This window comes from Eptatretus burgeri, chromosome 1, assembly GCF_056783735.1.
Source record: "Eptatretus burgeri isolate ZD-2024b chromosome 1, Ebu_testis_v1, whole genome shotgun sequence".
Lineage (NCBI taxonomy): Eukaryota > Metazoa > Chordata > Myxini > Myxiniformes > Myxinidae > Eptatretus > Eptatretus burgeri.
The window spans coordinates 37511949-37524980 of NC_140961.1; the positions used below are offsets into that span (position 1 = coordinate 37511949).

At 51.4% G+C, this 13032-nt stretch overlaps 2 protein-coding genes across 4 annotated transcripts in view; one reads left to right on the forward strand and one right to left on the reverse strand.

Annotated features, from left to right (window-relative positions):
* Positions 1–13032, reverse strand: part of LOC147034264 (uncharacterized) — a 198603-nt gene that overhangs the window by 111474 nt on the left and 74097 nt on the right. For both annotated transcript variants that reach the window (XR_015057746.1, XR_015057748.1), the window contains one exon: positions 4850–4949. The gene's annotated coding sequence lies outside the window, so the exon portion shown is untranslated. The remainder of the gene's footprint in view (positions 1–4849; positions 4950–13032) is intronic.
* The window catches only part of LOC147034266 (runt-related transcription factor 3-like), a 57620-nt gene that overhangs the window by 2121 nt on the left and 42467 nt on the right, over positions 1–13032 (forward strand). The window contains exon 2 of one of the 2 annotated variants that reach the window (XM_085879544.1): positions 5800–5980. In XM_085879544.1, the coding sequence (XP_085735670.1) occupies positions 5800–5980 (181 nt within the window). The remainder of the gene's footprint in view (positions 1–5799; positions 5981–13032) is intronic. The other variant, XM_085879554.1, reaches the window with a different exon arrangement.

Sequence of the window (13032 nt, forward strand, 5' to 3'; positions counted from 1 at the left end):
TAGAAAAATGATGGAACCAGCAGCCATAGGCTGCATCCAAAACAACAGTAAGCATGCTGTAGAAGCTGTAGGATCATACCATAGCACTAGTAAGCTGTTGTAGCATCATACTACTCTCGGACCATTAAGCAGGCTGTAGGATTGTGCTCTCGGACCAGTAGGCATACAGTATGGGATCGTGCTCTAGGACTTTTAAACTGCTGTAGGATCACGCTGTTGGGCCAGTAAACATGCTTTAGGATCGTGCTGTTTTACCAGTAAGCTGCGTTAGGGTAATGCTGTTGGACCAGTAAGGAAGCATGCTCTCGGATCGTGCTGTAGAACCAGTAAGAAAGCATGCTGGAGGATTGTGCTGTAGGACCAATAATTGTGCCTGAATATGACCAGTAAGCATGCTGTAGAACTAGTAAACAATCATGCTTTAGGATTGTGCTGTCAGACCAATAAGTGTGCTTATATATGACCAGTAGGCATGCTGTAGGATTGTGCTGTGGGACTAGTAAGAATACTATAGGATCATGCTGCAGGACCAGTAAGTATGCTACAAGATGATTCCATACGTAGCACGAGTAAACTGTTGTGAGATCATACTACTCTGATCAGTGAGCATTTTGTAGGATCGTGATATAGTACAACAAGGTACACTGTATAGGATTACATTGTAGGACCAGTAAGCATGCTGTAGGATCGGATTTTGGAACCAATAAGCATGCTGTAGGATTGTGCTGTCGGACCAGTAATCATGGTGTAGAATCACGCTATAAGACCAGTAAACATGCTGTAGGATTGTGCTGTGGGACCAATAAGTATACTGTCAGACTCGTAATCATGTTGCAGGATCATGCTTTCGGACCAGTAAGCTGCTGTAGTGTCATGCGAGAGGACTAGTAATCACGTTGAAGAATCACGCTATTGGACCAGTAAGCTGCTGTAGGACCAGTAATCATGCTGTAGAATGACGCCATAGGATCATTGCTGCAGGACCAATAATCATGCTGTCGAATCACGCTATCGGACCAGTAATCATGCTGTCGAATCACGCTATCGGACCAGTAATCATGCTGTAGAATGACGCCATAGGATCATTGCTGAAGGACCAATAATCATGCTGTCGAATCACGCTATCGGACCAGTAATCATGCTGTAGAATCACGCCAGAGGATCATTGCTGTCGGACCAGTAATCGTGCTGCAGGATCATGCTATAGGACCAGTAAGCTGCTGTAGGATTGTTTGATAGGACGAATCAACATGGTGTGCAGGAGTGGGGGACGTACTTAGTGCAGCGTGTGCGCCCCGTCGGTGATGCACTCCTTATTGCGATGATTGCATCGCGTGCGTCTGAAACTCACGACCGAACCATAAACTGAATCCCAAGAGTTCGGGTCGGAAGTCACATGCCAGTTTGGCATTTTCCATATTGCGTCACTCATGACTGAGCCTTTCTCGGCTTTGTGCGCCCACGCAACATACATCAGGTGCCTTCGGAGGTGTACGATTACAGAACAATTTACGGCAAACGAACCTCCAAAATGAAAAATTACATAAAATAACAGATAATCATCATCAGCCCATATAACCGACTGGTGATGTTGAGCTGCTCATGTTGACATCGTTAGGTTTCGGTTCAAAACTCTCGTTCTCGCTTTCTATTTACTCAACCAACGGACACCCGGAATCCAGGTGAACGGCAACAGTTGGTGTACCTCTTCACTCGGCATGCCAGTGATAGTGACAACACGCAGTTTATACATCAGTCTAAAATCACGAACACACAATCATATAATATAATCTGTCCTGCAGTGACATGTTCATACGTGGCGCTTCGATATGTTACACCTGTGGGTCATATTCACAGCCTCGATCAACTATAATAATAATAATAATAATAATAACAATAATAATAATAATAACATAATCTTACATCAAAATGGTCACCTAATCAACTGCGGTTCTCTGGAGTCCACAAGGCCCTGATAGGGATGAACAGTCCTTGGAACCGCGCCGTTGTTGCTTGTGAACAAATTCCACGGGATGAATAAACGTAACGATGAACCTGAAGTTCTACTTCCATGTGCTTGTGAACTCGTACAACACACACACACACACACACACACACACACACACACACACACACACACACACACACACACACACACACACACACACACACACACACACACACACACACACACACACACACACACACACACACATCTATAATCTGCAATATCGACACCGACATACTGATCCGATATCTAACGATAACCGCACTGAAACCACAAAGTATAAACCACGAGCCAACGGAATGCGCATCCGAAACAGGAGCACGGATCGGGGGGCTCGCCATGAGAGCAACACCCGAGGTTTGAATCCCGTGTGTGATACAAGTGACGTGCATCGGCTCACGTAAACATCCAGACGGAGGCATGCAACAGGTGCATGCGGTGTGTACCATAAAAGGTGTGTGTGTGTGTGTGTGTGTGTGTGTGTGTCTGGTTTTGTCCGTGTTTGTAAACAAGAGCGTACATGCGTCAAAAGAGAAAGGGCCGCATATTACAAACACGGAGCGTCGTCACACGACGAACTGTGGCCCACACTCACGAACAGGGAGCCGTTACGATTCAGCTTAATAGTGACGAAAAGAAATGTGCATCGTCACAACTTGCATGTGACCGTGCTGTTTGCAACAACAACAAAAACGTTTCTATCTCTGCTGCTTGTGTGCTTCTTCGTGCCATCTCCGCGTCCGTGGGAAACTCCCTGTTATTAAATCACAACGTGTGTTATTATACAGATACCGTGCCTGGGCTATGTGCGCCGCACCAACTTGCTCCACTTTCCCTGGCGCGTGCAAACATCTCTGGTTAACGTGTTAATGGGCTCGACGTCACGGCGAAGAGACACGCCAGCGCGCGAACGATCGCGCACGTTTTTCGTCGATTTTTTTTCCACCAGTTCGATAAAATGGTGTGGGAGACGACGTCTGCGTTTTGAGTGTTTGCATCAACAGTCTCTTTGCACGGACACGAGTGCGAACGAATCGCACACTCACTTCTCCACATGGGTTTCGCATGAACCCGAGTCCGGGCCGAGATCAAGGCCCAAGACAGGGTAAATCTCTGAGATTATTCGTGCATTTCCCACGAACCTGAGGAGCAGCGGAGACCTTTCTGAGCGGTAGCTCCCTGTACCCCTGCACCTGGCTCAGGTTCCCCCCCCGATTGGCATGGAACGCGCCTTCGTTACTCAAACCGCTCCTGACGCTCAATCAATGATCCGAGTGCAGCCTCGTCCGAGAAAGAATAGCCTCCCAAAGCAAGCGGGTCGGGAATGGCCACGAACCTGATACCTAATCCCCCCTCCACTAATGTCTTCTCGACAAGAATCGCGAAACGTTCCTATTTCACGGTTAGGGCGGAAAAAAGGTGTCGGATCAGATCGACGTATGCCCCTCGGAATCGATTCGATCTGCCTGGTCACGTGATGAATTTCTCATTGAGAAGGAAATAATATATAATCGCCAGTTTCATAGGAACAAAGCGTCCGTCCCATCAGTGCTCCTTGAATGGGATGATAGCTGTCATCCACTCTACTCATTCACACTGCAACAATCTCATTCATTCACCTATCCCTGTATCCACTCATTCTTTTTCGCTCTTCTGCATATCCTTCATCATCCAAAGTTTCTCTCCCACCAGCTCCATTTTTCACCAACGAAGCATGTCACCCTCGAGGAAGTTGTAATCATAATTAACTGGTATAAACGAAATAGAAAGCCAAACCAGTTGAAATGAAAGAAACCGATTGCAGCACATGGTATGATGGAATAACGGACATGAAATTATTAAAATCATTGGACGAAAGGGAGGGGAGCGTTCAAAAAGTTCTCTCAATGAGATAATTGCGAAAGTCCAATAAGAAACACCAAAGTTTTAATTTTTCCAAACATTAGTTAGCGTACAAATTTATCCCCCCCCCCCAAAAAATATATATGTATACCCGCAGGATGTCCTCTTGAGTTATGCACACACACACACACACACACACACACACACACACACACACACCTCTAAGCTGTCGAGCCTAGGTTCGAATCCCAACCCAGCTATAAACTGCAATGCCAGTGTTTTACAGGCATTGATCAATGTGCGCGCCGTCCCTCGGATGGGCATTAAACTGGCCGTCTTGGCTGCCGACATTAGTTGCTGGACCTTAAAGATCCCACAATGTCCTTCGTGAAGAGTAGGCGAGCTATTGCCACCACCATGGATAAATTCCAAATTCCTGCCCCACTACTGCTGGGAAGGCAATGGAAAACCACCCAGTATAACCCTTGCCAAGAAACTGCTTCGGCAGCACCACCGCTCTGTAACAGAGTATGGTACATCAAAAATATATTTTTAAAAATTATATATATGTATATGTAAAATTTATGAATTCCTTGAACTGAGAACATTTTAAAACCCATTGGACTACTAACTTGTACAGGGTCAAACTCACTCGTAAAGTGGGGAATAAGTTATCTCGATGTTCGTACGAATTGGACCATCTCGGCACATCCATTGTCGTCGTGACGTTATGTCATTCACAAATGACAGTTTCCATGGCTTCAATGGCGTATCAGTCTTCCCGCCCTGCATGGTGTATCTGGGTGTTTTCAGTTCAGACTAATGTTTGTGTTGTGCGTTGACGTTATTAGTGATCACGAAACAAACTCCTTGCAAAATCTACTTCATCGGCTGCAACAACGCAATTCATCGAGAAAAACCTCTTTCGTACACATCTCTGATTTTTGTTGCGGAACTCCTGGCGGTCTTTTCAACACCTTCCTTAAGCGAGTATCTCACCTTCTGGACTTTCTGGTTGTTCCTCACTTGCTCGTGGATCCGCACGGAAGCAAATGATCTCTCTACTCTCTAAAAGGTCTTGGGAGTTATCGTTGGTCATCTAAAATAAAATAAAAAGATGACAATGTAATAAATAAACAGATCTCCCTCTTTGGCATCTGATTAAAATACTGTATGCGATTACGAGGATTGTATACAATATTACGTAACGTAAATTAAACACAATCTGGTAAAAACGGCAAATTACAAGTGAAGTGTGATATCATTTTCAATCAATAGCACAAATATGATCTCAAATCGAACTTTAACTCGATTCTCAATTCTCAGAAATGCCAAATGGAATTTCTGCATGTAACATGAACTCCGCACTCAGCGCGTCATAGAAATCAAATAGACGTTCCAAACCATTGTGTCTTACGCACACGCATACGCACACACCTTAAGCACTGCAGCAAACTACATCACCATCACTGAGGAAGATGCTGAACAAAACTATGTGAGGGTAGAGGACAGAATAAACTATCAGAGAATCCAAACGTTGCTCAACCAATGACAATGCTGCAAATAAACAGCCTGATTTTTTTCATGTTGAAGTGCAACTCAATCTGTGACATGACACTAATAGTGACTTGACCGAGAAAGCAAAGCTCATGCTATGATCAAAAAACGTAGCACAAGGTATTGAAAACAAACAAACAATCAAACTACTTGTTTATGCAAAGGCTACATCACAAACGTAGAGAGATGACGTAACCATGACATCATTCAAAGAGAGACTGAGACTGTCCCCATGGCAGAACCAAAAGGCTTTTGAGATTGATCTCTTACTCTTTAAACTTGACATGTCAGCACCATTTATGGCTGTCTCTGTAAGCGCACACCCCAACCTCGGAGTTCTTCGGGTTCTCTCGGCGCGACTTGCAGGTGGAAATGCACCGTGTAACCCTCAGTGCGAATCGTCATGTGCTGGGCAGGTGGTAGCACTGGGGGATGTGGCAGATGGCACTCTGGTCACCGTTATGGCTGGGAACGATGAGAACTACTCGGCAGAGCTACGGAATGCATCAGCAGTGATCAAGAACCAGGTCGCAAGGTTCAACGACCTGCGCTTTGTGGGGCGCAGCGGACGCGGTGAGTCTCCATGAATGAACATCATGTAGATACGTACTGTACATACCTACCTTCCCCACCATAAAGACCACGTTAATATGTCGCAAGTCCGGTAGAGGATGCTGAAAATGCTTGCAACACAGATAAATCAATGTATATGCACAGAATGATGATAACATTAAAATGCAGTTCATTATTCAATTGATATTAATTGTTTACTCGGGCGGTGGGGATGGGATACCGAGCTCGGTGAGTTTTTCCCGGCGGGGATTTCGGAACATTTTGGACATTGAAAAGCTCTGGAGTTATTGGCCTCATGGGGGTTACCTTTTGCCTGTGGGCCGGTAGCAGCACTGCTTGACCCCTTATCCCAAGATACACTTGATAGCGGCCTTTGGTAGCCTCATAATGGCCTTCAAGGCCAACTTGTGGTAGCTCACAACCTTGCACAGATTCTGAAATATCTAAACCCAAAATTTGGGGGCTCTAGGTGCTGCGGTTCGGCGGTGAAAGAGTAACAAACAAATGCACAAACACTTTAAACTATGTAGAAGATTATAAAAAAAATTTAAAATCAATCACATATACAGGGTGGTCCAAAAGTCATGCCCCATTCCGATTGTGATGCACCAGACTCTGTTACAGAACGTTGGTGCTGCCGAAGCAGCATCTTGGCAAGGGTTTTACTGGGTGGTATGTCATTGCCTTCCCAACACTAGTTAGGACAGAAACTTGGAATTTGTTCATGGTGCCGGCGATAGATCGCCTACTATTCGTGAAGGACACCATGAGTTATTTAACATCCACCAACTAATGCCGGCAAACACGACGCCAAATTTAATGTCCATCCGAAGGACGGCGCACACACTGTTGAATCACCCTGTCTGTGAAACACCAGGATGACAGTTTATAGCTGCCTGCCCCATAGGGTAACGTAAAATGATTTTCTATTAATAAAAATAATTCGTTTTCAGGTTTAATCATTTACTTTTCGCCACTTTCATGAACAAATAACAACATATCAATTGAATGCGCAATTGACAATGTGTAATTAAAGGATATTTTCAAACTGGGCAATCAGAAATTCTGCTGCTGCCTCCTCCTGACTAAGGCTGTAAACATGGAGGAGAACTTCTTCTTCTTCTTTCGGCTGCTCCCGTTAGGGGTCGCCACAGCGAATCATCCGTTATGATCCACATAATGATTTGGCACAGGTTTTACGCCAGATGCCCTTCCTGACGCAACCCTGGTCGCCTCTTACGACACAGGGATATGGTACACCTATTCTAACCGAGGCATACACCGGGCCCAGTACACTGGTACTCACAAAGGAGGGGAACTAATTAAGAACGAAGGAGAACTAAGGAGGAGAACACCCAGGAGAACTAATTCCACTTTTCTTGGAGAGTAGACACTGTTGTATGTTTTGATTCTGCCATTTGTAAAATGTAATGCCTTGAAACTTTAAAACGAAACAGAAAACCTGGAATTAATCATACACACAGTAATTTTTATCATTACCCCATATTCTTTTCAGACCGCCATCTGACCTTGACCTTCAACTTTTAGGGAGAGAGTGTAAATTAATAATACAAGTCCCCATCTACAATCTATCCATAAATCTCAATATCATGAAAAATCGGAGGAAAATTATTCAAGTTATGATCAAAAAAGGTGTTTCTTGTTAATTATGTCACAATTCGAAAAAGGTAGGTCAAGGACACTAATGAAATATCAGATGCGCAACTTTAGTGTAGATCCACTATTATAATGCAAGAATATCTTAGAAAGCCAAGCAGTCTCTGAGATCCCACATTGCCAAAATTGAGCAATGACAAAAAATGCGTTTTTTTCAGACCGCCATTTGAACTTGACCTTTAACTCGGAGGGGGGACCATTTGACCTTGACCTTGACCTTTAACTCGGAGGGGTGTGATGTAAATTAAGTGTAAATTAAGTGTAAATGAGCCTTGCTCTGGACTCTCGAGTCTAAACTATCAAGAGAGGGCAATTTTGTTGAGATCGGACAAACTTTAGTGGAGTTATATGCTTCAAAAATTATATATACTGTGTGCTTCAAAAAAAAATTGTTTGTTTGTTTGTTCCCCTCACCGAAGGAAAGGGTATTGTGTTTGGGTCTATCTGTCTGTCTGTCCGCACAGAACATTTGTGCTTTTCTCCGCAACCGCTTGTCGGATTAAGACAAAATTTTCACCATAGGTGCGACTACTCATGTGGAATGATTTAATCATAGTTATGACGTCATAGGTTACGTGGTGTGGCAGCCATGTTGGGCAAACTTTGGATCTCTGTATCTCTGAAACCGCACCAAGGAAAAAATGAAACTTGGCACACGGCAGGTACTCTTCATGGGGAATCAGTGTGAATTTTTTTTAATGATGTCATAGGTGCCTTCGTTGTGACATTATAATCGCATATGTAGAATGCTACATCTAATCAGTATGAAAATTTTTGATGGTCACCATAAAATGGTCTTCAGAAAAAAAAATATTGATGACGTCATCGGTCACGTGATTTGCCAAATTTTTTTTTAACTTTCAAGAATCTTCTTCTCTGAAGTGGCTGAACAGATCGAGGTGAAACTTTACACATATTACCGCCTATCCATGAAGAACAAAAGGTTCACACACATGACGTTATAGGTCACATGGTTTGGCAGCCATATTGGATTTACCCTAAAAGCAATAAAAATCTCCAGAACGGCTGGACAGATCGAGGGGAAACTTCACAGTTCACACAAATGTTCCCCAAGCCTTGAGGGTAAAAGTTTGTTCAGAATTAATTGATAGGTCAGATGGTTTGGCAGCCATGTTGGATTGAAGAAAAATATTAAATAATGTTTTCTCTGGAACCGCTTAATCAATCGACATGAAACTTCACAATTATGATGCAATAGTGATGGGGAATAAATGTTTTAAATTTTAACTTTTCCAGACACATGATCTGTCAGCCAGAATTATTAAAATTTTTGATCTGGGTTCTTTTTGGTTTTTTTATTATTATTGGAAAAAAGGCTCACTTGGCTGTGCCTGGATGAGTTTGAGGGGAGGAGAAGTCGCAGTTGAAATGCTAATCCTATCCAGGTTCCTCCTGATGACTTCATCTTTGCTTTTTGCTTGTTTGGGTTCCTTCTGATGACTCCAATGCAGGACTGTACCTATTTGGTCTTCCATTTCATTTGAATTGAATTTATTTTAATCCCATTCGAAATTCAATTGAATAATAATGAAAAACGTCATGGGTCAGGTGTCAAATCAAAGCAGGGTTGTATCAAAGCAGGACGTCTTGGTACCCGGTCATCACTGCCAGCAGTTATAAATTGGCAGTCCTAATTATGTCTCTTATTATTTACATAACACACCAGAACACAAAACTACACAAACCACACAACACACCACACAAAACAAGTCCTGGCGAGGGTCTGCAATCTGTGATTGCTCTTTTTCTTGTTTATTACATGCTTCAAAACACTAGGGCCAGGACACAGGGGGAGAAGAGAGGGGCCAGGATGCAAGGGAGGGGAAGAGAAGGGCTAGAATGCAAGGGTAGCGGAAGAGGGGCTGGAATGCAGGGGGGGGAGAGAGTGGACGGAACACAGGGGGGAGAAGGGAAAGGCTGGGGTGGGGGGTAAGAGAACAAAAGAGGTGCCAGGACGCAGGGGGAGAAGAGAGGTGCCGGGACGCAGGGGGAGAAGAGAGGGGCCGGGACGCAAGGGTAGAAGAGGGGGCCGGGACGCAGGGGGAGAAGAGGGGGGCCGGGACGCAGGGGGAGAAGAGGGGCCGGGACGCAGGGGGAGAAGAGAGGGGGCCGGGACGCAGGGGGAGAAGAGAGGGGCCGGGACGCAGGGGGAGAAGAGGGGGCCGGGACGCAGGGGGAGAAGAGGGGGGCCGGGACGCAGGGGGAGAAGAGAGGGGCCGGGACGCAGGGGGAGAAGAGAGGGGCCGGGACGCAGGGGGAGAAGAGAGGGGCCGGGACGCAGGGGGAGAAGAGAGGGGCCGGGACGCAGGGGGAGAAGAGAGGGGCCGGGACGCAGGGGGAGAAGAGAGGGGCCGGGACGCAGGGCGAGAAGAGAGGGGCCGGGACGCAGGGGGAGAAGAGAGGGGCCGGGACGCAGGGGGGGACGAGAGCGGCCGGGAGGCAGGGGGCGAGGAGAGGGGCCGGGTCGCGGGGGGAGAGGAGAGGGGCCGGGACGCAGGGGGAGAAGAGAGGGGCCGGGCCGCAGGGGGAGAAGAGAGGGGCCGGGACGCAGGGGGAGAAGAGAGGGGCCGGGACGCAGGGGAGAAGAGAGGGGCCGGGACGCAGGGGGAGAAGAGAGGGGCCGGGACGCAGGGGGAGAAGAGAGGGGCCCGGGACGCAGGGGGAGAAGAGAGGGGCCCGGGACGCAGGGGGAGAAGAGAGGGGCCGGGACGCAGGGGGAGAAGAGAGGGGCCGGGACGCAGGGGGAGAAGAGAGGGGCCGGGACGCAGGGGGAGAAGAGAGGGGCCGGGACGCAGGGGGAGAAGAGAGGGGCCGGGACGCAGGGGGAGAAGAGAGGGGCCGGGACGCAGGGGAGAAGAGAGGGGCCGGGACGCAGGGGGAGAAGAGAGGGGCCGGGACGCAGGGGGAGAAGAGAGGGGCCGGGACGCAGGGGGAGAAGAGAGAGGGCCGGGACGCAGGGGGAGAAGAGAGGGGCCGGGACGCAGGGGGAGAAGAGAGGGGCCGGGACGCAGGGGGAGAAGAGAGGGGCCGGGACGCAGGGGAGAAGAGAGGGCCGGGACGCAGGGGAGAAGAGAGGGGCCGGGACGCAGGGGGAGAAGAGAGGGGCCGGGACGCAGGGGGAGAAGAGAGGGGCCCGGACGCAGGGGGAGAAGAGGGGGGCGCGGACGCAGGGGGAGAAGAGAGGGGCCGGGACGCAGGGGGAGAAGAGAGGGGCCGGGACGCAGGGGGAGAAGAGAGGGGCCGGGACGCAGGGGGAGAAGAGAGGGGCCGGGACGCAGGGGGAGAAGAGAGGGGCCGGGACGCAGGGGGAGAAGAGAGGGGCCGGGACGCAGGGGGAGAAGAGAGGGGCCGGGACGCAGGGGAGAAGAGAGGGGCCGGGACGCAGGGGGAGAAGAGAGGGGCCGGGACGCAGGGGGAGAAGAGAGGGGCCGGGACGCAGGGGGACAAGAGAGGGGCCGGGACGCAGGGGGAGAAGAGAGGGGCCGGGACGCAGGGGGAGAAGAGAGGGGCCGGGACGCAGGGGGAGAAGAGAGGGGCCGGGACGCAGGGGGAGAAGAGAGGGGCCGGGACGCAGGTGGAGAAGAGAGGGGCCGGGACGCAGGGGGAGAAGAGAGGGGCCGGGACGCAGGGGGAGAAGAGAGGGGCCGGGACGCAGGGGGAGAAGAGAGGGGCCGGGACGCAGGGGGAGAAGAGAGGGGCCGGGACGCAGGGGGAGAAGAGAGGGGCCGGGACGCAGGGGGAGAAGAGAGGGGCGGGGACGCAGGGGGAGAGGAGGGGGGCCGGGACGCAGGGGGAGAAGAGAGGGGCCGGGACGCAGGGGGAGAAGAGAGGGGCCGGGACGCAGGGGGAGAAGAGAGGGGCCGGGACGCAGGGGGAGAAGAGAGGGGCCGGGACGCAGGGGGAGAAGAGAGGGGCCGGGACGCAGGGGGAGAAGAGAGGGGCCGGGACGCAGGGGGAGAAGAGAGGGGCCGGGACGCAGGGGGAGAAGAGAGGGGCCGGGACGCAGGGGGAGAAGAGAGGGGCCGGGACGCAGGGGGAGAAGAGAGGGGCCGGGACGCAGGGGGAGAAGAGAGGGGCCGGGACGCAGGGGGAGAAGAGAGGGGCCGGGACGCAGGGGGAGAAGAGAGGGGCCGGGACGCAGGGGGAGAAGAGAGGGGCCGGGACGCAGGGGGAGAAGAGAGGGGCCGGGACGCAGGGGGAGAAGAGAGGGCCGGGACGCAGGGGGAGAAGAGAGGGGCCGGGACGCAGGGTAGAAGAGAAGGGCCGGGACGCAGGGGGAGAAGAGAGGGCCGGGACGCAGGGGGAGAAGAGAGGGGCCGGGACGCAGGGGGAGAAGAGAGGGGCCGGGACGCAGGGGGAGAAGAGAGGGGCCCGGGCGCAGGGGGAGAAGAGAGGGGCCCGGACGCAGGGGGAGAAGAGAGGGGCCGGGACGCAGGGGGAGAAGAGAGGGGCCGGGACGCAGGGGGAGAAGAGAGGGGCCGGGAAGCAGCGGGAGAAGAGAGGGGCCGGGACGCAGGGGGAGAAGAGAGGGGCCGGGACGCAGGGGGAGAGGAGAGGGGCCGGGACGCAGTGGGAGAAGAGAGGGGCCGGGACGCAGGGGTAGAAGAGAAGGGCCGGGACGCAGGGGGAGAAGAGAGGGGCCGGGACGCAGGGGGAGAAGAGAGGGCTGGGACGCAGGGGGAGAAGAGAGGGGCTGGGCCTCAGGGGGAGAAGCGAGGGGCTGGGCCTCAGGGGGAGAAGAGAGGGGCCGGGACGCAGGGGGAGAAGAGAGGGCCGGGACGCAGGGGGAGAAGAGAGGGGCCGGGACGCAGGGGGAGAAGAGAGGGGCCGGGAAGCAGCGGGAGAAGAGAGGAGCCAAGATGCAGGGGGAGAAGAGAGGGGCTGGGCCTCAGGGGAAGAAGCGAAGGGCTGGGCCTCAGGGGAAGAAGCGAAGGGCTGGGCCTCAGGGGAAGAAGCGAAGGGCTGGGCCTCAGGGGAAGAAGCGAAGGGCTGGGCCTCAGGGGAAGAAGCGAAGGGCTGGGCCTCAGGGGAAGAAGCGAAGGGCTGGGCCTCAGGGGAAGAAGCGAAGGGCTGGGCCTCAGGGGAAGAAGCGAAGGGCTGGGCCTCAGGGGAAGAAGCGAAGGGCTGGGCCTCAGGGGAAGAAGCGAAGGGCTGGGCCTCAGGGGAAGAAGCGAAGGGCTGGGCCTCAGGGGAAGAAGCGAAGGGCTGGGCCTCAGGGGAAGAAGCGAAGGGCTGGGCCTCAGGGGAAGAAGCGAAGGGCTGGGCCTCAGGGGAAGAAGCGAAGGGCTGGGCCTCAGGGGAAGAAGCGAAGGGCTGGGCCTCAGGGGAAGAAGCGAAGGGCTGGGCCTCAGGGG